Source organism: Perca fluviatilis, chromosome 4, assembly GCF_010015445.1.
Source record: "Perca fluviatilis chromosome 4, GENO_Pfluv_1.0, whole genome shotgun sequence".
Taxonomy (NCBI): domain Eukaryota; kingdom Metazoa; phylum Chordata; class Actinopteri; order Perciformes; family Percidae; genus Perca; species Perca fluviatilis.
Genome location: NC_053115.1, coordinates 44007064 through 44034059, shown reverse-complemented (window position 1 = coordinate 44034059; position 26996 = coordinate 44007064). Strand labels below are relative to the sequence as shown.

Here is a 26996-nt window from a genome sequence, read left to right as displayed (position 1 = left end):
AAAACTGTAAGCTGTAATGTAACCCTACAGGACAAATGTTCAGCATCAGTCAGCGTCCACTAAAAGTTCTGTGAAAGTGTGTGACAACATTATGGAAAGGATCCCTACAGAGATAGACCTTTTAGTTAAAGAGTAAGTACGTTTTTTTGACTTTCACCCAGGAAAACAGGAGTTCATGTCCTGAAGAAGGTAAGGAGAAAACACAAGACTGTAAATTCCCTCCGTTAGTGGAGTTTTGATACAGGAGAGCGTCAGCGTGGAGCAGAAAGTAGGGCAGCCATGATGTCTCTCTCTCCAGATACTTTGACTGACATGGTTTTCAGTCTCTGTGGGCTGGATGAGGACAGCTGTTCCGCTAACATCTATTTAAAGATCTTTATTTTAGACACGATGAATAATAAATGAAATCAGAACAACTCAACTGTTATTTCAAGCAAAGATATATTCTAAAACACGCCATGAAGGCTTATGCTTCGGATTATAAGACTCTCTAAATGATGTCACTTTAACAACTGGTATTGCTCATGTTGTCAAGTTTCAAAAACTGACTTCACCCAACATATCAAATAGCTTCCATATCAAAAATATTGTTTTGTTGACATCAAAAAATTTGTCAAAATTTTTTTTTTTTTTTTTTTTTTTTTTTTAAAAGAATTTATAAAAAAATTTTAAAAAAAAAAAAAAAAATTTTGGAAAAAAAAAAAAAAAAAGAAAAAAACAACCCAACAAAAAAAAAAAAACACCCAACACACACAACGATGTAACTTTAACAGTATTTTAAATGCATTTACTCTCCATGAGTTCTTCAGCCAGCTTATTCTCTCCTCTCAGCTCCACAGAACAAATGAATAGACGTTAAATTGTCCGACTGAAGGGCAGATTATTCCCGCAGCCGCTCCTCGCAGCTTGAAAAGAAAACTAAATTGGAAATGTCCTTGTAATTACTCGTTGGGAAGGAGCATTAGTGGAAACCGTACGCGCGGCATACATTCGAAAAAACAGTGGAGATTCAACAATAATTGCATCTGGATGTAACCTCAAGGGCGAACACGGTGTTTGATCTTAATTTATATGAATCCCTGATGGGACTCAGCCTACTTTATGGAGCATATAATGCTAGATCTGAGAACAGAATAGAATAACAACCACCTGACTATAGTCTGATAAACACTCCCAGCTATTTTATTAAACATGCTGCTCAGTGAATCAGGTTCTTCTGCTCTTAGCCGGTATCAGAAAGGCTTCATATCTGCAGCAAAGTGACTCGCACTTGTGTGTTTGCATGGTGTAAGCGAGTGCTATGCTTCTCTTCACAGTCGTCCGATTCATCCACCAACCCTTACAGAGCTGGCTCAGGTCTGCCTTGGACCAGCTCTTAATTATGCTGTTATAGTTTTAGACTGCCGGGGGACTTCCTTTGACACACTGAACTCCTCTCTCTTTCCATCTGTGTGCATCCATGTCCCTGTAACGCTTGTTACTAACTTATCTCCGGAGAGCTTATTCCCCGGAGTTTTCTCGCCTCACACTTTTCCTTGGATTGGGCTGGCACCTAAATCATGGTTGCAGCCCGCAGCACTCGCTACGCCTTGCTACGCCTCGCTACGCCCTGCTACGCGGGAGACACAAAAACTTGAAAAAAGCAAGAAAAGACAAAAAAAAAAAAAAAGGAAATCCTGGAAAAAGGCATTAACAATGTTGAAGAAAGCATCACAAAACGACCAGAAAAATATGCGCAACCGCCGGCAACAGAGAAACGTGCCAAAGTGACTCGCACTTGTGTCTTTGTCTTTGCAAGGTGCACAACTCGTATTAGGGTTCCAACTCCGAAGCTATTAGAAGCTGTTATTATTATTATTTGACGTCTTCCGCCGCGGCTCAAATCGCCACGAGCTGGAACGAGCTAGAAACACAAAACTTGGCCCAATGACTGGAAAGGATGTGCGTTAGGTTCCCAGGTAATATGAGCCCACTCGGCCACATGGTGGCGCTATAATCAAGGCTTAAAAACGTGATTTTTGAAAGGCAACGCCCCTCACAACGTAAGTCAGACTGACTTGAAAGTTCTCACACAGATGGGAGCAGAGCCGGTGAACCGCAAATCAATGAGCCCCTGTCTAGGGTTGTAGCAACTCCCCACCGCCAAAGCTCTAACTAACGAGAGCGTATTTCATATTTACATTATACTTTGTGGCTCCTAAATGGGCGTGGCCTCATTTAAAAGTGCGGTGAACTGTTGTGTGGATGGATGAAAATTTACATATTGTATATATTGTTAAACGCAGCTGATGTTGGCTTCTCTGTGTTGCCAGATCTGGAGAGAGTTGCCCATGCAGGAGACACACGCAAAGGTTCCTTGATTAATTGTTAGATTACTGTGGCCGTCCTCAACAACAACGCCAACCATAACTATAACTAACAATGATGTTAGCGTCCACAGCGCCGAGCGATAACGCCAAGCACGCGCTACACGCTCCAGCTCATAGTAAAACATATATATGCATACACTGATACAGCAGACATTGCAACATAACATTACAGGAATGTCTGAATATCCTACATGTCTGTACATTCAGGTACATTTATTGAACCAAGGTAATAGAAGGTTATTGTTTACCGGCAGTCCCTGGGGACGCCGACACCGGCGCCGTTTCCAGGAAACAGCGGGATGAGAGCAGGCCGGCCGGTGTCACATCTGTGCAGGGACACATCACCGACAGTTTGACAAGAACATCGGAAACCACTCTCGCTGCTTTCTGTGACATGAGAAATACTTTGAAAGTACTAATGTCGGATCTGACATTTTCAGTGTAGACGTAGCTCGACTGCATGGCAACACAATACTTCCTGTTTACATCCTTCATAAAGCTTCTTGTTGAATGTTCTCGTTAGAAAGGCAGAAGCCCCCACGCTGTATGACACACACACACACACACACACACACACACAGCTGTGTGTTGTTGTCTACTCTGAGAGAGAATGTTTGACAGGAATAAGGAGTAAAGTCAGAACTAAAGGTGAGTGATTTCACCTCTCTGCACTTGTTGTTTACTGTGAAATGTCGGATGTTTTCTGGGTCAGAGATTTCAGCGGCAGCGTGACGGAGAGTCAGACCGTGACACCTTAGAAACACAGAGACATGTTCAGGGTCAGATACCGAGGCTGCTGCGGTTAGTGAGGCACAGCCTGACAACAACATCCTACTCCTTTGCTTGGTTTTTCTTCTTTATTACCCTGAAAGAAATGTCAAGTTTTGAGCAAATTGTGTTTTTAATTGTGTTCATTTTCCAGCTGGCTGGCACGGACGGCGCTGCCGAAAACAAAAACTAGACAAGGCCTTGATTTAAACAGACTGATAAAGTGTTGAAGAAAATATGAAACAAAGGTGAAACAAAAACATTTTCAAAAAATTAACGGCTTCTGAAAATGAAATGTGAAATGTGCTGTCTTCTTGTAACCTTCCTTTTATCAGATGTACCTGCATAGTTTAATAAATGCACTTCATTAACCCCCAATTCTCTGAAGAATAAAAATAATTTCTCTGCGAAAGGGACCAATTCTGACTCAAATGTTTGCATATTACTTTACAGTTTTTCTCAAATGCTAAAACACAAAAGCTAAATCCTCTAAACCAAATGACCAGTTGTCTAAACACATTTACTAAATCTAGCCATCATTTTCCAATATCATAAACAAAACACAAAACACAATCCTCTGTTCTCATAAATCTTAACACATTTTTCTTTGCTAAAACAGAAGTTGCAAAAGAACTCTGCTCATATTCTCAAATGAAAGCTCATGTGATGCAAAATGCTTGCCACAGTCAGCAATATTTGAACACAATGAACACACTTGGCGTCATTCATTACACACAACGACTCAAAATTGAAGACACTTGTTGCTAATGCTGTGACCACGTGTATAAAGGCAAGTTTAGAGTGCACAGTTTGCTGAAGATTCCAAACAAACACAATGGATGAAGGCAGAGTCAGGGGAAGAGGAATTCGAGTCAGAGGAGGGAGAAGAGCTGGCCATGGAAGAAGAGGAGCAGGCCAATGAGGAAGAGGAGTTGAAATCAGAGGAGGAAAAGGAGCAGGCCAACAAGGGAGAGGAGAAGGTCCAGGAGGGAGAGCAAGACAACCTCGCACCATAATTACGGAAGAGATGCGAGCAACAGTCATTGACCATGTCATTGTCCATGGCATAACAATGGCTGAAGCAGGACTAAGAGTCCGTCCAAACCTGAGTAGGTTCACCGTGGCCACCATTATCAGGGCATTCAGACAACACAACAGGTGTTGTACTCTATTGCTTTCTTTGTCACAATACAATTTTACAAGCCTGTGAAAGTAGTCTATTGGTTTCAAATCAGTTGTTACTGTATTGCAAAACATGTCAATTGACAACACATGTTTCTTTCTTTAGAGTTGAAAGAATGCCACATAGAGGTGGGAGGGTTGCCATATTTACAGCGGCACAAGAAACCCTCATTGTGGATATGGTTCGTGAGAACAACCTCATCAGACTCCGGGAGATCAGAGACAAAGTCATTGCCGATAATGTCAACTTTGAGAGCATTGATGATGTCAGCTTGGCCACAATAGACCGAGTTCTCCGGCGCCAAAAGATGCGGATGAAACAGGTCTATAGGGTTCCCTTTGAGCGCAACTCTGCGCGACACAAAGACCCCCTCCGTTACGAGTATGTGCAAGTAAGTATACATCCATGTTCACAGTACAGTTAGTGGACATACTGTGTTGCTCAGTGGCCTACATTACTTCTGGACAATACTGTGCTACCTGATTGACTGTTGTTCTGAACACCTGTGCACTTTCACATTTTCACAGAGGATATTACAGTTGGACGCGATGGCCAGACCTCATGAGTACCTCTTCCTGGATGAGGCTGGCTTCAACCTGCAGAAACGAAGGCAAAGAGGCCGTAACATCATTGGCCAAAGAGCCATCACTGAGGTTCCTGGTAATATTACTCTTTGTGCGGCCATGGGTTTGGAGGGGCTTGTCCACCGGCATGCTGTCCTTGGGTCTTACAACACCAAAAGTCTCCTCACCTTCCTAGAGGAGCTAAAAGACATCCTCCTGGAGCGCCAACAACACCATCCTGGGCCCGCACATCACATTTATGTGATCATTTGGGACAATGTACGCTTCCACAGAACAAACCAAATCAGAGAGTGGATCACCACTAACAGTAACCACTTTTTAAACGTCTGTCTGCCACCCTACTCCCCTTTCCTGAACCCTATAGAGGAGTTCTTCTCATCGTGGAGATGGAAGGTTTATGACAGACAACCATACACTAGAGAGAACCTCCTAAGGGCAATGGAGCTGGCCTGTGTTGACATCCCCGTGGAGGCCTTCCAAGGATGGATTCGCCATTCCAGGGCGTTTTTCCCGCGGTGCCTGGCAAGAGACAATATAGCCTGCGATGTGGATGAGGTGATGTGGCCCAATGCAGCTCAGCGACATGATGCCGCACAGTGATTGTGGTGTGTGTGTGGTGTGAATAAAGTAAATAAAAAAACTTCACACCCTGATCATGTTTTCAAGAGTACTGTTGTTTGCAATAGATTCTGTTTTTGCATTGAGTTGTGTTACAGTAGTGTACATGCAGAATTTACTATAGATTTATACTCTTCATATGAAACTCACAAATCTAAATGCCTAATCCTCTGCAGAGATCTAAGAAGATCCATTACTGTACAGTTTCTAAAAATATGCATTGGCAGTTATGAAACAAAGAACCTTCTCACAAATTGAGCATTGTGTTTTCAATTTTTTTTTGCTGTAGTGTGTAATGATGTGTATAGTGTTTACATTTTTGAAAGCTTCGAGCTGCTCTTTTGGTGTGAAAGTTTGAGTTTTGAAGTGAGAAGGTGTGGTTGTGTTTATGTAGCTTTAGAAAAGGGTGTTGTGTTTAGACATTGGGGAACATGGAGGAAACGTTTGTGAAATGTGTTTTAGCATTTGAGAAAAACTGTAATACAGGCAAATAGAGAAGCTCTCCTTGCTTGGCAGCACAGTTAAGGATGTGTTTCGCCCTTTGCAGGTGCTTTGACAATGACACAGTTCCTTTTTGTCTCATGTAGGTTGTGCAGGTTAAGCAAACGTAAAAGCTGTGCAATCCTTTATGTGCTTTCGCTGCTCAGTGTGTTAGGATCTTAAAGAAGGACGCTGTTGTTTGTTTGACCTCCCCCCCCACCAACCTGCCTCCTTACCAGGACATTTGGCGCTCTTAAACGTTCAGTATACTCGCCGTTCCCGACCTGTCGCGTGAAAGTGTGACGTCAAGGGAGCGCCGTAACTATCTATACTCATGCCTGGTGGTCGCGACACTAGTTGCAGTCTTCACCTGAACAGAGGAAAGGTTACAGACTTTGCTATTTCTACGGACTAGAAGAAGAAGAAAAAGGTAAACAACGGCAGAACTGGCAGCAGCACTGACGTCAACGTCAACAGTGGCTCAGATGATATTGGAGTCAATGATGAGGAGCCTGCTTTTGAGCCTGCTTGCAAAGAGAAAAAAAAAGAAGGTGGAATGTTCGTCCTTTGAATAACGGCAGACATAAATATGGCGTTTAATATCCTTATGAAAAAATGAGGATGATAGACTAAGAGAAGCACTTTGAATACTTCAGAACGATTCAATGACCTACTTCTTCGGATCAAGCCTTTCATTCATCATAAAAGAACTCATCTTAACTCAGTAAGTTTACGAGAGAGAACTCGTCCATGCTTCCCGTTTCCGCTTTGTCACGCGCTGCTGGAAATAAAACAGAGTGGCTTTAAATCCTGGCGCGCCAGTGAAATCGACATCATTTTGACGTCACATTGTCGGCGGCTGTAAAAAGGCCTTTATACTTCCTCACCTTACTTCCTGCTATGCTCCCATCAGAACTACTACGGCCACTAGAGGGCACCACCACTAGAAACCTAAACATGAGTCTAATTGCTGCTTGAACAAACAACCAATGGGAGCGTGTTTCGGGGGGAGGACAGTCACCCTTTCCTGCATAAACTCTGAGACTTACAGCGACACATTTTCTGCCCGAGCTGAGGGCAGCGCTGTCACTTTGATTACAGCTTTGATACATTTACAGATGACACAGTGTTATTAAAAGGAGTATGTGTACAAGCATACAATCAGAGGACCATAACACTTGCAATTAAAAAGCTCTTGTGACGATGTGATGTGTTGATCATGAACTTGCTGAACCTGAAGCTCTCTTATTACAGTTGTCTTCACAAACACAACACTTCAGACATATGATGTTTGAGTATGTGGTGTTTATACTGAGAGAGAGCGAGAGACAGGAAACAAACCAATAAGAGTTTGTTTACGTCCCTCGCTGCCAGTTATCAAGTGCTAAGTGCTCCTCTGATGGAGCGCTGACACCACTGGGACGCTGCTAATAATGCTGCAGGGTTTCAACACTTTCTATCATACATTCTAGTCTAAGGCTTCACTTCAAACTTTTATTTCAAATGTTTCATATCAGATAGAATCCAGATAGGAGAGAAGACAAATGAATTTGCACTCAGTCACATAATTGCAGGGATGCACCAAATCCAGGATTCGGCCGAATATTGGGCTTTTTGACAGGGTTCGGTTTCTGCTGAACCAATTTTTTCCCACCGAACCGAACCCCACGCTTGCACTACGCTGGTCGACGTAATAATGCCGCCATTGATTACGGGAAGGTGTTTACTAGGGGGGTGCCAAAAAATCAATTCGAATCGAGATTCAAGCTCTACCGATTCAAAATCGATTCATAGAATTCCAAAAATCGGTTCATATTTTTTTTCTCTTTTCGCAGCGGAAAGAATTATTCAATCTGCTCCATCCCATGGATGTATTAAGAGAACGCTCCATCCTCATTGAAGGCGAGAGTTTGGACAAATTTTGGCTTTTATAACCTCGAGGGGAAGACGGAACTTGATAGGAATCATGCTATATGCAGGCTTTGCAAAGTGAAAGTTAAGTATTTTGGAAACACCACAAACTTTAGAACTCCCATGGTATGGCATCACCCAGAGATTAACATTAAAGACGTGGACCAACAACAACCTAAAGTACCTCCTCCTAACGTGCCAGTCAACCAACGCACTCTTTCAATGCTCTAAACTCCCAGCGTTGCGTCAGAGAGAGTGTTCTCAACTGCCGGAGACATACAGTGCCTTGCGAAAGTATTCGGCCCCCTTGAACTTTTCGACCTTATGCCACATTTCAGGCTTCAAACATAAAGATATAAAACTGTAATTTTTTGTGAAGAATCAACAAGTGGGACACAATCATGAAGTGGAACGAAATTTATTGGATATTTCAAACTTTTTTAACAAATAAAAAACTGAAAAATTGGGCGTGCAAAATTATTCAGCCCCTTTACTTTCAGTGCAGCAGTGAGAATCTCTGAATGATCCAATGTTGACCTAAATGACTAATGATGATAAATAGAATCCACCTGTGTGTAATCAAGTCTCCGTATAAATGCACCTGCTCTGTGATAGTCTCAGAGGTCCGTTTAAAGCGCAGAGAGCATCATGAAGAACAAGGAACACACCAGGCAGGTCCGAGATACTGTTGTGGAGAAGTTTAAAGCTGGATTTGGATACAAAAAGATTTCCCAAGCTTTAAACATCCCAAGGAGCACTGTGCAAGCGATAATATTGAAATGGAAGGAGTATCGGACCACTGCAAATCTACGAAGACCCGGCCGTCCCTCTAAACTTTCAGCTCATACAATGAGAAGACTGATCAGAGATGCAGCCAAGAGGCCCATGATCACTCTGGATGAACTGCAGAGATCTACAGCTGAGGTGGGAGACTCATATACTGCACAAATCTGGCATTTATGGAAGAGTGGCAAGAAGAAAGCCATTTCTTAAAGATATCCATAAAAAGTGTCGTTTAAAGTTTGCCACAAGCCACCTGGGAGACCAAACATGTGGAAGAAGGTGCTGTGGTCAGATGAAACCAAAATCGAACTTTTTGGCAACAATGCAAAACGATATGTTTGGCGTAAAAGCAACACCGCTCATCACCCTGAACACACCATCCCCACTGTCAAACATGGTGGTGGCAGCATCATGGTTTGGGCCTGCTTTTCTTCAGCAGGGACAGGGAAGATGGTTAAAATTGATGGGAAGATGGATGGAGCCAAATACAGGACCATTCTGGAAGAAAACCTGATGGAGTCTGCAAAAGACCTGAGACTGGGACGGAGATTTGTCTTCCAACAAGACAATGATCCAAAACATAAAGCAAAATCTACAATGGAATGGTTCACAAATAAATATATCCAGGTGTTAGAATGGCCAAGTCAAAGTCCAGACCTGAATCCAATCGAGAATCTGTGGAAAGAACTGAAAACTGCTGTTCACAAACGCTCTCCATCCAACCTCACTGAGCTTGAGCTGTTTTGCAAGGAGGAATGGGCAAAAATGTCAGTCTCTCGATGTGCAAAACTGATAGAGACATACCCCAAGCGACTTACAGCTGTAATCGCAGCAAAAGGTGGCGCTACAAAGTATTAACTTAAGGGGGCTGAATAATTTTGCACGCCCAATTTTTCAGTTTTTTATTTTTTTTAAAAAGGTTTGAAATATCCAATAAATTTCATTCCACTTCATGATTGTGTCCCACTTGTTGTTTTTTGGAATATTTTATTTTCAGTTTTATATATAATGCATACAAACATGTCAGTACACCAACAGTATAGCGACATAACAAAGGGCAAAACATGGCGGATAAACCCCCGTACCTTATAGCCCTCCCCATAAAAAAAAAAATATATATATATATATATATATATATATATATATAAAAAGGGTCAGTGTGCAAGCTCAATACAAACTACCACATCAAGTGCTTGGAGTAAGAGATGTACCGATATGGTCCAAATATGGCTGCCAAATTTTCAAAAAAGGTGTCATATCGTTTCCTGAGAAGTGATTTTTTTCCAGGGGAATGCAGCTATTCATCTCAACAGTCCATCTATCAATAAGAAGAGGGGAGTCAGATTTCCATGACACTGCAATACACTTCTTAGCCACACATAGAGCAATTTCAATGAATTTGAGTTGTGCATTGTTTAGAGAGCGGCAAATACTTGTAAAGTTCCCCAATAGACAAAATTCAGGGTCCACAGGAACATCAACTCCTGTGATCCTGGTTAAAGTGGAGATGATATCCTGCCAAAAGGGCTTAACTTTCATACACAGCCAGGTACAGTGCAAAAAGGACCCAACTTCACTATCACACCTGAAGCACATTTCTGACAGGTTAGATTTGAATGAATGCAATTTTTCTGGAGTAAGGTATAATTGATGTAAGATATTATAGTTAATCAATCTATACCGGGCATTGATAATAGTTGACAAGCTGTTTTGACATAATTCTGTCCAAGACGGTTCCTCAATTATGACACCGAGATCTGACTCCCATTTCATTCTAGACCTATGCACCCCTGGTTTTGGCCACTCGTTCAACAACAGGCGATACATTTGGGAAATAAATCTATATGTGTTCCCATCATAGAGAAGTCTTTCGACCACATTCATGACAGGCAGAGTCACTTCAGGACCCAGATTAGCTTTCAGAAAGGATCTTAATTGGAGATAACAGTAAAAGGTTTGACTGGACAAGTTGTATTTCCTCTTCAGCTGCTCAAATGACATGAGAAGTCCCTTGTCGAAGCAGTTCTCCAAGTGTTGGATTCCCCTATGATGCCATATGTCCAGAATCTTATTATATATATCAAGAGTCATGGGTATAAGTTCATTTTGCTTTAGAGGCGTTTTAGGTGACAATCCCACCAAGACTCTTGTGAACCTCATACCAGATTTTAATCAGATGCCTCAATATAGGGTTATCTGTCCTGTTGTGTACAGTTCCAGAATTATGCTTATAAATGAAGTCACCGCTGACCTTTTCTTTCAGGGGGTGCAGTCCGATTTGTGTCCAAGAGGGGGCGTCACTGCCCTCAAAGAGGGATGAGATGAACCTCATTTGAGCTGCCAAGTAGTAATTTTTAAAGCTTGGTATTCGAAGTCCCCCTGAGCCATAGTCCCATGTTAACTTTCCCATGGATATCCGGGGTACTTTACAATTCCATAAAAATTGTCTTACACATCTATTGAGAGCTTTGAAGAAAGATTGTGGTAGTGGAATGGGCAGGGATTGAAACAAATACTGCAATCTCGGTTGTACATTCATTTTAATGCAATTAACTCTGCCTAACAAGGTGAGAGGCAAGCCCACCCATCTACGTAAATCCTCCTCGATCTTGCTGAGCAACGGGAGGTAATTCAGTTTGTACAGGTTTTTGAGGTTGTTATCTACAAATATCCCGAGGTATTTTATACCATCCATAGGCCATCTAAATGGACTTGTACGGTGGAGTTTGGAGTAATCAAAATTTGTCAAAGGAATAACTTCACTTTTTTCCAAATTCACCTTATAGCCTGAAATATTACCATAGGTACTTAGTACGGTTTGTAATTTGGAAAGAGAGTTACCAGGGTCTTTTAAATATAAAATAACATTGTCTGCCAGAAGATTAATTTTATGAACTGCCTGACCCACCCGAAAGCCCTTTATATCAGGATCTTGCCTAATTGCCTAAGCTAAAGGCTCAATTGCCAAAACAAAAAGTGCTGGAGACAAAGGGCACCCCTGTCGACTCGATCTGCTTAAAGGGAACGTAGATTAAACCTGTCCATTGGTGCTGATTTTTGCCTGGGGTTTGTGGTATAGTGTCTGAACCCAGCCAATAAATAATCAGCGTCTAAAGCCACAGCTATACTGGGTTCCGTTTCAGATTTCGTCAAATGAATAATATTAAAGAGCCTACATAGGTTGTTAGCTGAGGAGCGCTTTGGAATAAAACCACACTGGTCTGAATTTATTAGCTGTGGCAGATACTGGTAAGTCTGTTAGCCAGGGCCTTAGAAATTAATTTATAATCAGTATTTAACAATGAAATTGGCCGATATGAAGAACATTTGAATGGATCTCTATTTTTTTTGTAAATTACAGTAATTATGGCTGTAGAGAATGATTCAGGGAGTGTTCAAGTCTTAGAGGCCATGTTGATGACATCCATGAGAAGTGGGAGGAGCAAATCCTTAAATTCCCTGTAAAATTCTGGAGGAAACCCCATCTTCTCCTGGGGATTTGTTTGCTTGTAGTGAGCCCAGAGCTTTTTCAATTTCTTTTTGTGTAAATGGCAGGTCAAGACTATTTTGGTCTTCCTGGCCTAGTTTGGGCAGTTCAATCGTGGACAAAAATTCATCAATGTTGCTTAAATTTTCTGGTGGTTCTGACTTGTACAAATGTGTGTAAAACTGTTTGAATGCATCATTAATTTCTGTTGGATTATACGTTACAGAACCTGCTTCAGTTTGGATTGAATTAATCGTCCTGGAGCTTTCTTCTCTTCTGAGTTGCCAAGACAGAATTTTGTGCGCCTTCTCCCCCAATTCGTAATACCTTTGCTTGCCTCTCAGAATATTTTTTTCAATTCTATAAGTATGCAAAGTATTGTATCTAAGCTTTTTACATACCAACAACTGGCGTATTTTTTTAGACCCTGATTGTTGAAACTCTTTCTCCAATTTCAAAATGTCGGCTTCCAATTCCTCTATTTCTGCCATGTATTTCTTTTTGATACCTTTGGTATAAGAGATTATTTGTCCCCTTAAAAAGGCTTTTAGTGTATCCCATAATATAAAACTATTGGGAGAAGAAGCATAATTTGTCTCACAAAACAGGCCAATCTGACCTCTTATAAATTTACAGAAATCTGGCTTTTGAAGGAGAGTAGGATTCAGACGCCACCTATACATATTAGTAGTCTTTTCAGGCATATAAATGGACAGGGTCAGAGGTGAGTGGTCCGATAATGTTCTAGATAAGTACTCAGATTCTACTGCTCTGTGAATCAGCTGCGTCGACAGCAAGAAAAGATCAATCTGAGTGAAAGAGTTGTGGCGCCCAGAGTAGAAAGAATAATCTTGAGTTTGAGGGTGCATTTGTCTCCAGACATCCGCTAAATTTAATTCCTTCATGAATTCTATGGTAATTTTGGCTGCTCTAGATTTGGATACTGATGAAGCTAGCAGAATAGGATTGAGGCAGAAATTAAAGTCGCCCCCTATAAGAATATTTTGCCGCCCTTCCGACACCTTCAAGAATATATCTTGGACAAACGACTCATCGTCATAATTGGGTGCGTAATAATTTAAGAGAGTCCAGGGTTCCGAGTAAATCTGACAATCCACCAAAACGTACCTTCCAAATGCATCGACAACAGTTTCTCCAAGTGTTACAGGGATGTTCTTATTTATCAGAATGGCTACTCCCCTGGCTTTAGAGTTAAAGGATGATGATATTACATGTCCTATCCAATCCCTTTTCAATTTTCTATGTTCCAGGGGTGTCAAGTGGGTTTCCTGTATAAAGGCAATATCTATTTTCAGTTTTTTCAGATATGTTAAAGTGCCCATATTATGCTCATTTTCAGGTTCATAACTGTATTTTAAGGTTGTACCAGAATAGGTTTACATGGTTTAATTTTCAAAAAACACCATATTTTTGTTGTACTGCACAGCTCTCTCTCACTGCTGCAGATCCTCTTTTCACCTGGTTTCTGTTTTAGCTACAGAGTGAGACCTCTTTTCATCTTCTTCTTCACTACTATCTTTGATTGCACTCGCACATGCTCAGTAGCTCAGATGTAGATCATGTCAGCTAGCTAACTCTAGAGACAGTAAAAGAAAGCCTGTTTCTCCAACTTTGGTCAGTTACAAGGCAGGATCAGCTGGGAGACTTCTAAATGAGGGCGCACATGTAAGTAGTTCTTTTGTAGATTATGGTGAACTTGTGTGTGTTGTAGCAGTGCTTTGCTATTGAGAACAACGTAGCATGCAAGCGTTAGCATTAGCATGCTAATGCTAACGGTTAGCATGCTAACGAGCTAACGGTTGTGGTTAGCCAGCTCATTTCGGACTGTGACGTCACAGTCCGAGCCGATTTTGAACAGCTCACTAGGAGACTGAAGGCAGGACACATTCAGAAACTGTATCTCACTCAAAACAGCATGGATGGATTTTTTTCAAAGTTTGTATGTGTGTGGAAGCACCAGAGACACAAAAGAACATCCCAAATCCCAGAAAAAGTGATTTTTTCATAATATGGGCACTTTAAAACTCTTTTTCGTTTAACAGGTCCATTTAACCCATTCACATTAAAGCTCATGTCTGTCCATCAACAGCAAATAATTTCACAGAAATATTGCCCCTTCCACTTGACAAGTGCGTCCCTTACTACCAAGTAGTGTAAGTAGCCTACTGACCATATGAAAAATAGCGAAAAACAAGAAAGAAAAAGGAAAAAGAGAACAACAACAACATCCCTCCCCTCCCACCCCGCCTTGTGCCTCCCCAAACCTGGCACATAGCATCCCGTATTCATCTCGTAAGGAGCTACTGGGCAGATAACTGGAATATTACCACTAGCACTCCCCCTCCGCGACGTTGTAGTAACAAACTATATGATACCGCGATACAGAACAGTCAAAGTAGTGAAAATATGAGCAGTATCAGCACCTCAGGCTGTATGAACATGGCAGCAGTTCAAAGTGGGTCGTTGTAATATAGTGTATATAAAACAAAACGAGCAGCTATAGCTGCTTTGAACAAATATAGTTGCCTCACCTGGGCGCAACCGTGAATTAAATGGGAAACGTCAGTGTGTGGATCGTCCATTATTCCTTTCCAGGGACTTTGCCGCCTCCTTCGGGTCCCCGAAGATCTTGGGCGCCCCACCGTCTCGGGGGTAAACATAGAGCTTGGCCGGGTATCGCAGTGTGTGTTTTATTCCTTCATCGCGCAGGGCCCGTTGCACTTCTCTGAAGGCGCGGCGCTGAGCCATGACCTCGCTGGTGTAGTCCGGGAAGATAAGGACCTTACCTCCCTTATACTCCATGGACTGTTGCCTGCACAGGCGAAGAATCAACTCCTTCTCCTGAAAGTGATGGATGCGCGCCAGGATGGTACGCGGTCTGGCGCCGGTGGCCGGCTTCGGCTGGAGAGAGCGGTGAGCCCGGTCAATTTTAACTGGATGCGGAAAATGCGTGTCACTGAGCAGCTTGGAGACGAATTCAGTGGGTTTACCTTCCTCCTCACCCTCTTGTATCCCCACAATTTTGATGTTATGCCTCCGGGAGCGGGCCTCCAGGTCAAGCACCTTGGTATGGAGTTGGGTGTTGCGCCCCGCCAGCTCAGTGTATTTAGCTTCAAGCGCTAACATGCGGACGTCAAGGTCGCCAGTAGCTTGTTCCTGGTTAGCCACACGGGCTTGCAGTTCGGCCTGCAAAGTTGCAAGTGACTGTAACTTAGCCTCAAAGGCATCGAAACGTTCATTAATGCAGCGCAGGACTGACACGGACACCTCTTTGCACAGCTCCTTACACATATAAGTTTTATCTGGAGGCATGTCCGGCCTGGTGGGAGAATGGTTAGCAGGATCGCAGCTATCGCTGGTGCTAGCTCCAGCTCCAGTAGCCTGAACACAGGCGGATTTGGCTTTGCTGGAGACGTTCGGCTTCGGCATTTTGGACTCCCAATTTGAACGAGTTCTTAGGGAGGTGTATACACACACAGTTGCGGGTTTGTGAACAAAAAGAGACGCAGTACGAAGAAGATTTTGTGAGTAGCGGAGAGGAGCACTGACTAAACACGTCTACATCCTTTCATGTACCGGAAGTTCCACTTGTTGTTGATTCTTCACAAAAAATTACAGTTTTATATCTTTATGTTTGAAGCCTGAAATGTGGCAAAAGGTCGAAAAGTTCAAGGGGGCCAAATACTTTCGCAAGGCACTGTAGTAACTGCACAGCAGAACATGCTCATTCCAAAACACGTAGACCAGCTTCTGTTTCTGCAAAAGAATGTACAGATTCCAGTAAGTGAGACTATGAACTGGTTACACACACACACACACACACACACACACACACACACACACACACACACACACACACACACACACACACACACACACACACACACCTAAATGTGTATCCATTATGTGATTCTGACACATCACAAAAGTTCTGTTAAATGGACTGTAGTTGCCACAGTTCTAAAAAGAAAGGGCCTAATTTTAAGAAGTTCAATGTGCCCAGTCGAGTTCACATTTCAACAGTCAACCTGGTAGCTGAAGTACTCCTTAAACCACATTTAGCAGTATTTTTTGTTTGATCTGAGTACAGCACTTTAAAGCTAAATGTAAAAGCTTTTTTTATTTAACAGTTTTATACTTGAATTAAATTATTTGAAAGCTGGCCAAAGCTTGGCACTTTTGCAGTTTTTAGTTGCAAAAGTTTTTATTTTTGTATGAAGACATATGAAGTAATATCAAACTACATTTAATTTGTTGCGTTTCTTTTAAATTGTATGTCTATGTTTTAAAAGCACCGGTATCGAAAATCTCCGTCTCAACCCTTCAAAGTCTCTGTCTTGTCTCAGTCTCAACCCCCCAATATATACACGCTGGTCTCGCTTTAGGTGGTCTTGACTACGACAAATAACGGTAAATGGAGTCTAAAAGTTAGACTCTTGATGTAAATTTCTTCCTTTCTGATAAACATCAACATTGATTGGTTTATTGTAGTGCAACAGACAGCAACACAGTATCAGACTAGACGATCAGAAAGAGGAGAGGAAGAAACTGAATTAAAAAAACACAACAACCCTGAAAGTTTATTTCCATCTGCGAGAGAACAGGATAAAGTACGAGCAGAAGAAAGAAGTATTCCCATCCTGCACACTGAGAGGGCTACTGAGACGTCAGCTGTGTGTCTCCACACCGACTCTGTGATTGCAACCACTAATCAGAGAGTAATTTGGCTCGGTGCATTTCCTCACAGTCGACAGATAATTGCAGCACATGCATAATGAAGTAGTTTCTGAAGGGAACCAGGAGGAGTCTCCTCTGAACTCTCTCTCTCACACACACACACACACACACACACACACACACACACACACACACACACACACACACACACACACACACACACACACACACAGTAAAACTCCTTTTAAATGACGCCATTAATTGGCTCCTCTCGTCTCTCTAAGTGCCACCTTCCTGTCTCTCTTCTGTCAGGAGAGAGTAATGCTCTTAACTGTGAAATAAACAGCAACAAATAAACACTTTAAAAATCTGAACTTGGAACTTCAGCTCCGTTGACAGTCTCGGTCTCGACCCCTCAAAGTCCAAGTCTAAACCCAAAGTCTCAGTCTGAAAACCTCAAAGTCTCGTCTCGACCTATCAAAGTCTCGGTCTCGACCCCACAAAGTCTCGGTCTCGACCCATCAAAGTCTCGGTCTCGACCCCACAAAGTCTCGGTCTCGACCTATCAAAGTCTCGGTCTCGACCCCACAAAGTCTCGGTCTCGACCCCTCAAAGTCTCGGTCTCGACCCCTCAAAACCTCGGTCTCAACTTCTCAAAGTCCCAGTCTAAACCCAAAGTATCAGTCTGAAAACCTCAAAGTCTCGGTCTCGACCCATCAAAGTCTCCGTTGACAACTTATCTGAGAGAAATGTGGATTCCAGCAGAGGGAAACTGAACAAAATCAATATTTTAAACCCACTTTTGTGTGGTTTACAGTGGTGACACATCCCAACATTCAATTCATATAAGAAATAATAAGGCAGAAAAACAAACATACAGTAAGCAAATGGAGATGGTTTTATTATTATTTTTTGATTTAGATTGTTACCTATAACCGATAAACAAAACGGAGGCTAGCTCGCCCCTCCCTCCTCCTCATCCTGTCCCCTCCCCCTCCCTTCCATGCACTTGACCAACTACCGTGCTGTGCTTGTTTGCAAGCCGTGATGTCTCTCTTTGTCATGGGTGGGCCAAATGCTCTGGGCGGGCAAAGCAGAGAAAGGGGAGGTAACCTTGCCCCTTATGACCTCATAAGGGGGAGATTCCAGATTCGCCCATCTGAGCTTTCATTTTCTCAAAGGCAGAGCAAGATACCCAGGGCTCGGTTTACACCTATCACCATTTCTAGCCACTGGGGGACCATAGGCAGGCTGGGGGAACGCATATTAATGTTAAAAAACCGCATAAAGTAAATTTTTCATGCCATGGGACCTTTAAGACTCAATTTCCCATCCAGCGCCTGTGTCGTTTAAATAGCAAATGCACCTGTGCCCATCTGTGGCCCATGGGCGTGCTGGTCTTACAGGGAGGTGTGTTCAGGTGCATTCTGGGCGTGCTGATCTTACTAAAGTGGATTTGGACACGCCTTAAACACACCTGCTCCAGGCGCTTCACGCCGTGCTCTTAGATCGTTAAAATAGGGCCCCGTGACTCTAACTGCTTTGCTTAATGCAAACCTTTAACTTTTAATAAAGTTAGAAGGAACCTTGTACAACTGTAAAATCTCTTTCATATCTTCAAAAGAATGGAACTAATCCCATGCCACGTATCACTACACAACTGCCAGTATCAGACTCCTTGGAGAACGGCAAAACAGATTCCAAAAGAAAAGAATCTAAAGCTCCAGTGTCTCTTAAGATCTTAATTGGAACATTGTGGTTGCCATCTACCAAAGACACTACACCATCTGAAATAAAGGCTGAAAAATCACCTTTGGAAGACTCGGAACCAAACTCAACTATTGGCTGAGAAAACTCATCCTGGTGGTCAGCGGCTGTAACAGGAACTGCCATCACAGCAGGTTTAGCTTGACCTAACTTTTTTGATTGAAGTAGAGGACAATCTTCCTTCCAATGTCCTTCAACTAAACAGTAGTGACAGGTATTAGCCTTAACCAGTGCTGTAGGTCCCCCACAACCAAACTTCTGCTGAGGCCTTTGAAACAAAGCTCCAGAAAAAGATGACCTACTAGTCCCAGGAGTAAAGTTATTTTTATAGTACATGTCACTGTTTTGTCACAAAATGGCTTTTATGTGTTAACCTGTACTCATCTGCAAGAACTGCTGCATCACTTGGAGACTTAACTTTACGTTCATTAATGTATGTAGCAGGGCTGTAGTACTCGAGTCCGGTCTTGGACTTGAGTCCGGACTCGAGTCCGTTTTTCTATGGTCTCGGACTTGTCTCGGACTCGCTGGTATTGGGACTTGGACTTGTCTCGGTCTTGGCTACTGGTCTTGCCAAATATGGCTTTTGGTCTTGACCGAATCCAGGTGTCTTTACTCTTTACTATGTTCCCATATAACATTTTCGCCGCTACCTATGTTTGTTTACTAGGAACATAATTAGGGTGACCATATGTCCCGGTTTGACCGGGACAGTCCCGATTTTGAAGTTAATGTCCCGAGTCCCGACAAAAGCCTGTCGGGACGCTAAAATGTCCCGGTTTTAGGAGGAGCGGCGTCAGCCGATTTTGCCGGGGCTTCAGCCCCGAATGTTTTGAGTGTAGTCCCGAATGTAACTTTGTCCAGTTTATTTTTCCGAGGCGAATACTAGCAACCGTCTCTCCGTGAGGAAAGCTGTTAAAGCCGGGTGAAGTTTTCGGAGGAATCCTAGCCAAATCAGTGTAATACATTGATGCCATCAACACAAAGTTAAGGAGTGCAATACTACTGATTTAGTTTAAAGTTCCTGTGACGTGACGTTTCCAGTCTATGGTTCAGACTCAACCACACGGAGCTCTGAAGCAGACCTGTGCGTTAGTGTCCTCTCTGTAAAATGCAGCGCAGCCTCAGGTTATAACGGATGCGCTCTACTGTTGACATGCTGCGGTAGATGTGTTGCGTTTGTGCTCCGTGTATTTCTGCAGTAGATTCGGTTTTCCACCACCGATGTAGAGCAGCGTACGGCCACTTCTCTAGCTAAACTCTTTGTCTCATTCAGACACCCAAACAGGGCTCTGTGTCTGTCAGAAGGTCTGAGATCTACAGCAATCACTTAATGCACAGCAGACTATGGTGCAGGTAGATTTCTGAAATACAGTGACTTTATTCTTGTAATAGCCTATTATAACTTTATTTTTCTCAAAATCACGACTCCTCCAAATCACAGAGAACACAGATATACTGTATTTTGAGTGTGCACAAAGTTTTGGACATTGCTCAAACACATCTGAAATATTACAGTCCAGGGGTTTATTAATAGGCCTACATTAACAACAAAAGAGCAAAACAGGAGGGGAGAGTAAATGATTCCTAGTCTATGTGTGCTGACTCAGATATAATTAGAAAAGTCCATCCAAAGGAGAATAAATATTTGAAAGCAATACAGAATGCCTGTTAGCCTTACTTCAATACATTCCATTATGTTTTTATATTTGGATTGTAATCTATTTTTCTTTTTACATAAAGATATTTGCAGAATACATTGATTACATACATCTAACACTGTTATTATGAGGTATCACCATATATCATCATTCTGTTTTCTTTAGATTAGAATATATGATATCAAGGGGAATGTCTTTACTTAAAAATCCTGGGTGTTGTGACACTGTTTTTGCTTTTAAATCAACAAATAATAACCCCAAATGACTGATAATGTCATGGACGCATTAGACTTTTTTTTTCCTGTCCTGGACTCGGTGCTGACTCGGACCTTTTTGGACTCGGTCTTGTCTTGGACTCGAACCTCTCTGGACTTGGTCTTGACTTGGACTCGACTAGTCGTGGTCTTGGACTTGTCTTGGACTCGACAAAGGTGGTCTTGACTACAGCCCTGGTATGTAGCAACCTGGTCCGACACAGAATCTTTGAACTGTTCTAACACAATCAAGTTAGACAGACCCTCAAAAGTACTAACTTCAGAAGCAGTGCACCAACGATTAAATGCAGAAGTCAAATCTCGAACAAACTCAGAATTGGTTTGTGAATCTAGCTTTTCCCTATAACAAAAGCGCTGACGATATGCCTCCGGCACAAGCTCGTAGACCTTCAGAACTGCTGATTTAACTTTAGCAAAAACTTTACTATCAGCTACACTCAGTGCTGAAAAAGCCTCACATGCTTTTCCTGTAAGTGCACATTGCAACAACATAGTCAAGTCCAAATCTGACAAAGCTTTAGCTCCCTCAATATGCTCAAATAAAGTAAAGTACGTATCCGGATCTGACTCATCAAATTTAGGCAACAAACGAAGACTCTGTGAAACATCAAACTGTGGTACTCCTTCTGGTCTATTGACATTTTGCAATCGCGCTATTTCTAACTGCATTTGCAACAACTCCCTCTGCTGTTCAAAAGTTAATGAAGGGCTAGACTGAAAACTTGCACCCTCACTACTAGCAGACTGACCCAAAAGAACACCTGCTTCCCTAAGACCCTGCTGTAATCTAGCCTTAACAGTCTCTTTAAGTTTTTTATCAGCAATCTCAATCTGATAATGGTCAGCAATTTCAATTAACTGCTCCTTAGTACACAACTCTAAAGCTACCTCTGAAGGAGCCTGAAAAAAACCACTCAAAATAGAAGACATCTTCCTCCACCAATACAACTATTACAAATGCTGAAAAAGAGAAAAAAAATATACACAACTCACCCGCTGCCAGTCTGGGTTTAAGGACAGGAGCCCCACCCCACTATCCTCCAAAAACAACTAACTAGCCCCTGGTCTTCGTGCAGTCACATGTGGTGGGATTTTATGCACACAAAACCAGCGGAGTGGAAAAAGACAACCAAAACCTGGCGGCCTCCCCACATCCACGGAGGTGCTCCCGAGCCGATGTAGGGAAAAGGAAAAGGGAAGCTCTACCCACGTTCACTGCCACCTAAAACAAAAACACCACGAGCCTCCTATGGACACTCGCTGATAAGCCTCAACAGGAGAGGACTCCCACCTAAACAAAACCCAGAACAGGCCCAGAGTGACTTGCTAACCAAATTTAGCTATAAACTAACTAAACAAAAGGAACACATGGCTCTCAATGCTCTCTCCAATAATATTGGCCATACCGAAGCATCCCCTCAAACAAAAGTTTAGCAATCTGAACTAAACTAACAAACCTACTAACCCCAAATTAGCTACAAAACAATAATCAAACTACAAGTAACTGAACGAATAAATGACAAAACAAAAACAGTCTAGACAAAACTTTCACCAACTATGGAAAAGTGTCAAAGTAAACTAAAATACTAAAGCAAGACTAAAGTATAATTAACTTTAACTTAAAGACAAGCCCCGACTTGTCACAAACCGGCTCACAGCCTGTGGCAAAAAAGGAGGGGACACCAACAACAAGTATAGGCCAATCAAAAAGATACTTTATTGTAAACCAAAACATTAACTTTAAACAAAGAAAAAGGAATGAGGTGTGAGAATGTCATAATGTAAGGTGCATGTAAAGTGCATGGGTGAGTAAATCTGTATGTGTGTAAATGACTGAGTGGAAACTAAATAAAACTATAAAGGAACAAACAAAACAGGATCATACCTGGAGGAGCAGAGAGGGAGAGAGAGAGAGAAGAGCCCAGGTGGCTCCGATCACTAACGACCCTCTGCCTGCAGGAGGAACCTCCCCTGCACTGCAGAGGTGGGGTCGTAACATGAAATATCCCAAATCCACAATAAATCGGAATCAAATTGATTGAAATCAGTGGTTTCCAGTAGAAACATAAGAGTGACTCAGCATCTACACCTTCAGGTGACTTTGAGTCTTTGCCTTGACTCACCCGAGGTCTGACTCGGACTCTCTGGTGACCTTCTAACACTTTCTTTCTTTCTGTCTGTTTTCCTGCAGCAACGACTCGCTCAGAGCTTCAGATCCGGGAGCCAGAGTGCAGTTTCACGCAGACGAGAGACCTTGTGAGGCGAGGTCACTCCTGGGCGGCGGCGATATTCGCCGAGCGTGACGCCATCATCCCATAATAGGCTGTGACGTGCGTGCAGTTATCACGGCTCTGCAGCGACCTGCTCTCTCACCTGCAGGGCACAGGGAGGGAGGTGTGTGTGTGTCTGTGTGTGTGTGTCTGTGTGTGTGTGTGTGTGTGTGTGTGTGTGTGTGTCATTAAATCCCTGCTACAACATGATTGCTGCTCGCTGCATGTGGCTATAGCTTTCATTCTGTTGTACAGCGATGGACGAAGTATTCAGATTACTGCACTAAAAGTACTAATACCACACTGTATAAATTCTCTGTTACAGTTAAAGTCCTGCAGTGAAAATGTTCCTTCAGTAAACGTGTGTAGGTATCATCAGGAAAATGTAGTTAAAGTGCCATTGTAGTGTGTGTAAAGGATCCAACCAGTTGTGTGTTTAATGGTCTCATCATCTCAGCGTGACATGTAGCCGTTATATAGTCGGCTAGTTTACTTTAGAATCAAACATCAGATTTTAGAAACTACATGTGTTCTGTGTGCAGGAATCTGAATGTGTAAAGGAACTAGTAACTAAAGCTGGAACAGATGAATGTAGTGGAGTAACTAAAGTACAATATTTCTCTCTGAAATGTCAAGGTTGAAAGGAGTTCAGAAGTGTGAAAGTTTGCCGGCTGTGTTGTTGTATTATGATCCTCATAATAAATGAATAAACGTGATTGGTTGACGTCTTTTTAGCGAAAGCGAAATCACAACGTAATATATTTTTTTGTTTTTTTGTGGAAGTACAAAAGACAAAAACAACGTTTCGGAAGAATATATTGACGTGCAAATTTATCGCACGAAAAATGTCACACACACACACACACACACACACACACACACACACACACACACACACACACACACACACACACACAGGAGGAGAGACGAGAGTTGTGCAAAGATCCAAATGTTGCTCAGAGGTTTTGTGAAGCGTTTGTGGGAATCTACAAGTGTATCACACTGTAGTTATTTTTGTTTTCAGAGTATTTGTCGCTGCAGGGTGTGTGATTCATCTGTCAGGGTGTGTGTGCATGTGTTACACGCTACAGAGGAAAACACAAAAAGGTGAACAAAGTGCAGGAATCCCAACCACGTAGCTGCTGAAGTCGAGCGACAAATGTTTCAACGGGGTTGTTGTAGGGTCTTTAAAATGATACTCGGGGGGGCATTTCCTTCTCATTTTATTTACGTTTTAACACAAACACTGTCTCTGAAAGTGAGCGAACAGCGATCTGTAGCACCTCGGAGATTTCCTTTGCTAATGGGGCGATGATGAAACATTTCCACCCACGGCCAATTGAATTAAGAGGCTGAAGTTCTCCTTTATAATGCACCTAAGGGAAGTTTTCTTCTTCAGGCTCCCCTCCCCCCTCCACACCAGATCTCTCTCACACACACACACACACACAGGCTAACGGCTGTGTGTGGATGGCAAACTTTAGGTCACAGTTCATTTTAACCGCGCTGAGAAAATATGTGCTTTCCAAACACGTGTCACATCGCGTATGTCTGCTGGTGAATGTGGTGTTTGCTCGGGGCAGTTAAAGGTTACAGGGTCTGTATGACTCTGCACTCTGGGAGGGTCACAAGACTTTTTTCCACATTTATATGTGGAAATATGCTGGCTCTATACACACTAAAAGTCCTGATTATTTACATGGAGTCTGGTGGAGATATGCTGGCTCTATACACGCTAAAAGTCCTGATTATTTACATGGAGTCTGGTGGAGATATGCTGGCTCTATACACGCTAAAAGTCCTGATTATTTACATGGAGTCTGGTGGATTTGGTGATGGAGATATCAGGGCTGTTGTCAGCGCGGAGGACCCAGACCCCTTGGTTATAATGTGTTGAAAGAAATCCTACGCCCTTGGTACCCTAGATAATATGTCTCCTGTGGATCACAGTTCTTCTCTGCTGGGCAGAATAGTCCCACAAACTAACAAGAAGCCAAACAAACAGAAGCCGTGAGGGGTCACAGCGAAAGCGGGAGCCAAGCTCCGACTCTAATGGCCAAAAATAAAACTAACAGCCAAAACTGCTGGTGGGTTCAGAGCCAGTAAACAAGAGCAAAAAGCCAATTACTGGCCCTTATTTAGCTGTGCCTTGAGTGGAGAAAACTACTGGAGGAAATAATTTAATGCCCTTATTTAAGATAAGACTAATCCTTAGTTTGAGAAGAAAAGGGACGCGTGTGAGGTGACAGAAACAAACAAGTGATGAAATGTTTCTTAGGAGGCAGAAGATTTACTCACATGAACAGAACAATCAAAATGTGGTGGCAACTTTATATTTTATAGTATTTTACTCTCCCTTCCTCCCCTCTTCTTTTCTCCCCTCTTCTTTCCTTCCCTCTTCTTTCCTTCCCTCTTCTTTCCTCCTCTCTTCTTCCCTCCCCTCTTCCTTCCTCCCCTCTTCTTTCCTATAGTGACATTAACTCTGTGGAGATTAAAGCTGCAAAGATTAATCGCTTAGTTGTCAACTGTTAAATGATTTGACAACTATTTTGTTTTTATTATATTAGTTATTTATATATATTTACTTCTTTTGTGATAAAGAAAGACTACGTGGCCAGAGGGGAGCAGACTGGATGGAGGAGCTTTAGAGTCAGAGGAAGGTAAAGTACCAAGGCTGGCTGAACAAGTGACAGTTAATGGAAGAAAAAGAAATTAAAGATGATGATTTTGATAGAAAAAGATGGTGTGAAGCAGGAGAAAGGATGCTTGGCATGATCAGTCTCCCCTCCTCCCGTCTCTTAGTATGATCAGTGTCTCCTCCTCCCGTCTCTTAGTATGATCAGTGTCTCCTCCTCCCATCTCTTAGTATGATCAGTGTCTCCTCCTCCCATCTCTTAGCATGATCAGTGTCTCCTCCTCCCATCTCTTAGTATGATCAGTGTCTCCTCCTCCCATCTCTTAGTATGATCAGTGTCTCCTCCTCCCATCTCTTAGTATGATCAGTGTCTCCTCCTCCCATCTCTTAGTATGATCAGTGTCTCCTCCTCCCATCTCTTAGTATGATCAGTCTCCCCTCCTCCCGTCTCTTAGTATGATCAGTCTCCCCTCCTCCCGTCTCTTAGTATGATCAGTCTCCCCTCCTCCCATCTCTTAGTATGATCAGTGTCTCCTCCTCCCCATCTCTTAGTATGATCAGTCTCCCCTCCTCCCGTCTCTTAGTATGATCAGTGTCTCCTCCCCCCATCTCTTAGTATGATCAGTGTCTCCTCCTCCCATCTCTTAGTATGATCAGTGTCTCCTCCTCCCATCTCTTAGTATGATCAGTCTCCCCTCCTCCCGTCTCTTAGTATGATCAGTGTCTCCTCCTCCCATCTCTTAGTATGATCAGTGTCTCCTCCTCCCATCTCTTAGTATGATCAGTGTCTCCTCCTCCCATCTCTTAGTATGATCAGTGTCTCCTCCTCCCGTCTCTTAGTATGATCAGTGTCTCCTCCTCCCATCTCTTAGTATGATCAGTGTCTCCTCCTCCCATCTCTTAGTATGATCAGTGTCTCCTCCTCCCATCTCTTAGTATGATCAGTGTCTCCTCCTCCCGTCTCTTAGTATGATCAGTGTCTCCTCCTCCCGTCTCTTAGTATGATCAGCTTCCCTCCTCCCATCTCTTAGTATGATCAGTGTCTCCTCCTCCCGCTCTTAGTATGATCAGTGTCTCCTCCTCCCATCTCTTAGTATGATCAGTGTCTCCTCCTCCCATCTCTTAGTATGATCAGTGTCTCCTCCTCCCATCTCTTAGTATGATCAGTGTCTCCTCCTCCCATCTCTTAGTATGATCAGTGTCTCCTCCTCCCATCTCTTAGTATGATCAGTGTCTCCTCCTCCCGTCTCTTAGTATGATCAGTGTCTCCTCCTCCCGTCTCTTAGTATGATCAGTGTCTCCTCCTCCCATCTCTTAGTATGATCAGTGTCTCCTCCTCCCATCTCTTAGTATGATCAGTGTCTCCTCCTCCCATCTCTTAGTATGATCAGTGTCTCCTCCTCCCATCTCTTAGTTATGATCAGTGTCTCCTCCTCCCGGCTCTTAGTATGATCAGTGTCTCCTCCTCCCGTCTCTTAGTATGATCAGTGTCTCCTCCTCCCGTCTC

General features: G+C 42.7%; 1 protein-coding gene across 3 annotated transcripts in view; it reads right to left on the bottom strand.

The window, feature by feature from the left end:
• The window catches only part of LOC120558025 (metabotropic glutamate receptor 7), a 212058-nt gene that overhangs the window by 73632 nt on the left and 111430 nt on the right, over nt 1-26996 (bottom strand). For 2 of the 3 annotated variants that reach the window (XM_039798846.1, XM_039798845.1), the window contains exon 5: nt 2618-2695. The exons of the other annotated variant lie outside the window; for it this stretch is intronic. In XM_039798846.1, coding sequence (XP_039654780.1) covers nt 2618-2695 — 78 coding nt within the window. The remainder of the gene's footprint in view (nt 1-2617; nt 2696-26996) is intronic. 3 annotated transcript variants of the gene reach the window in all.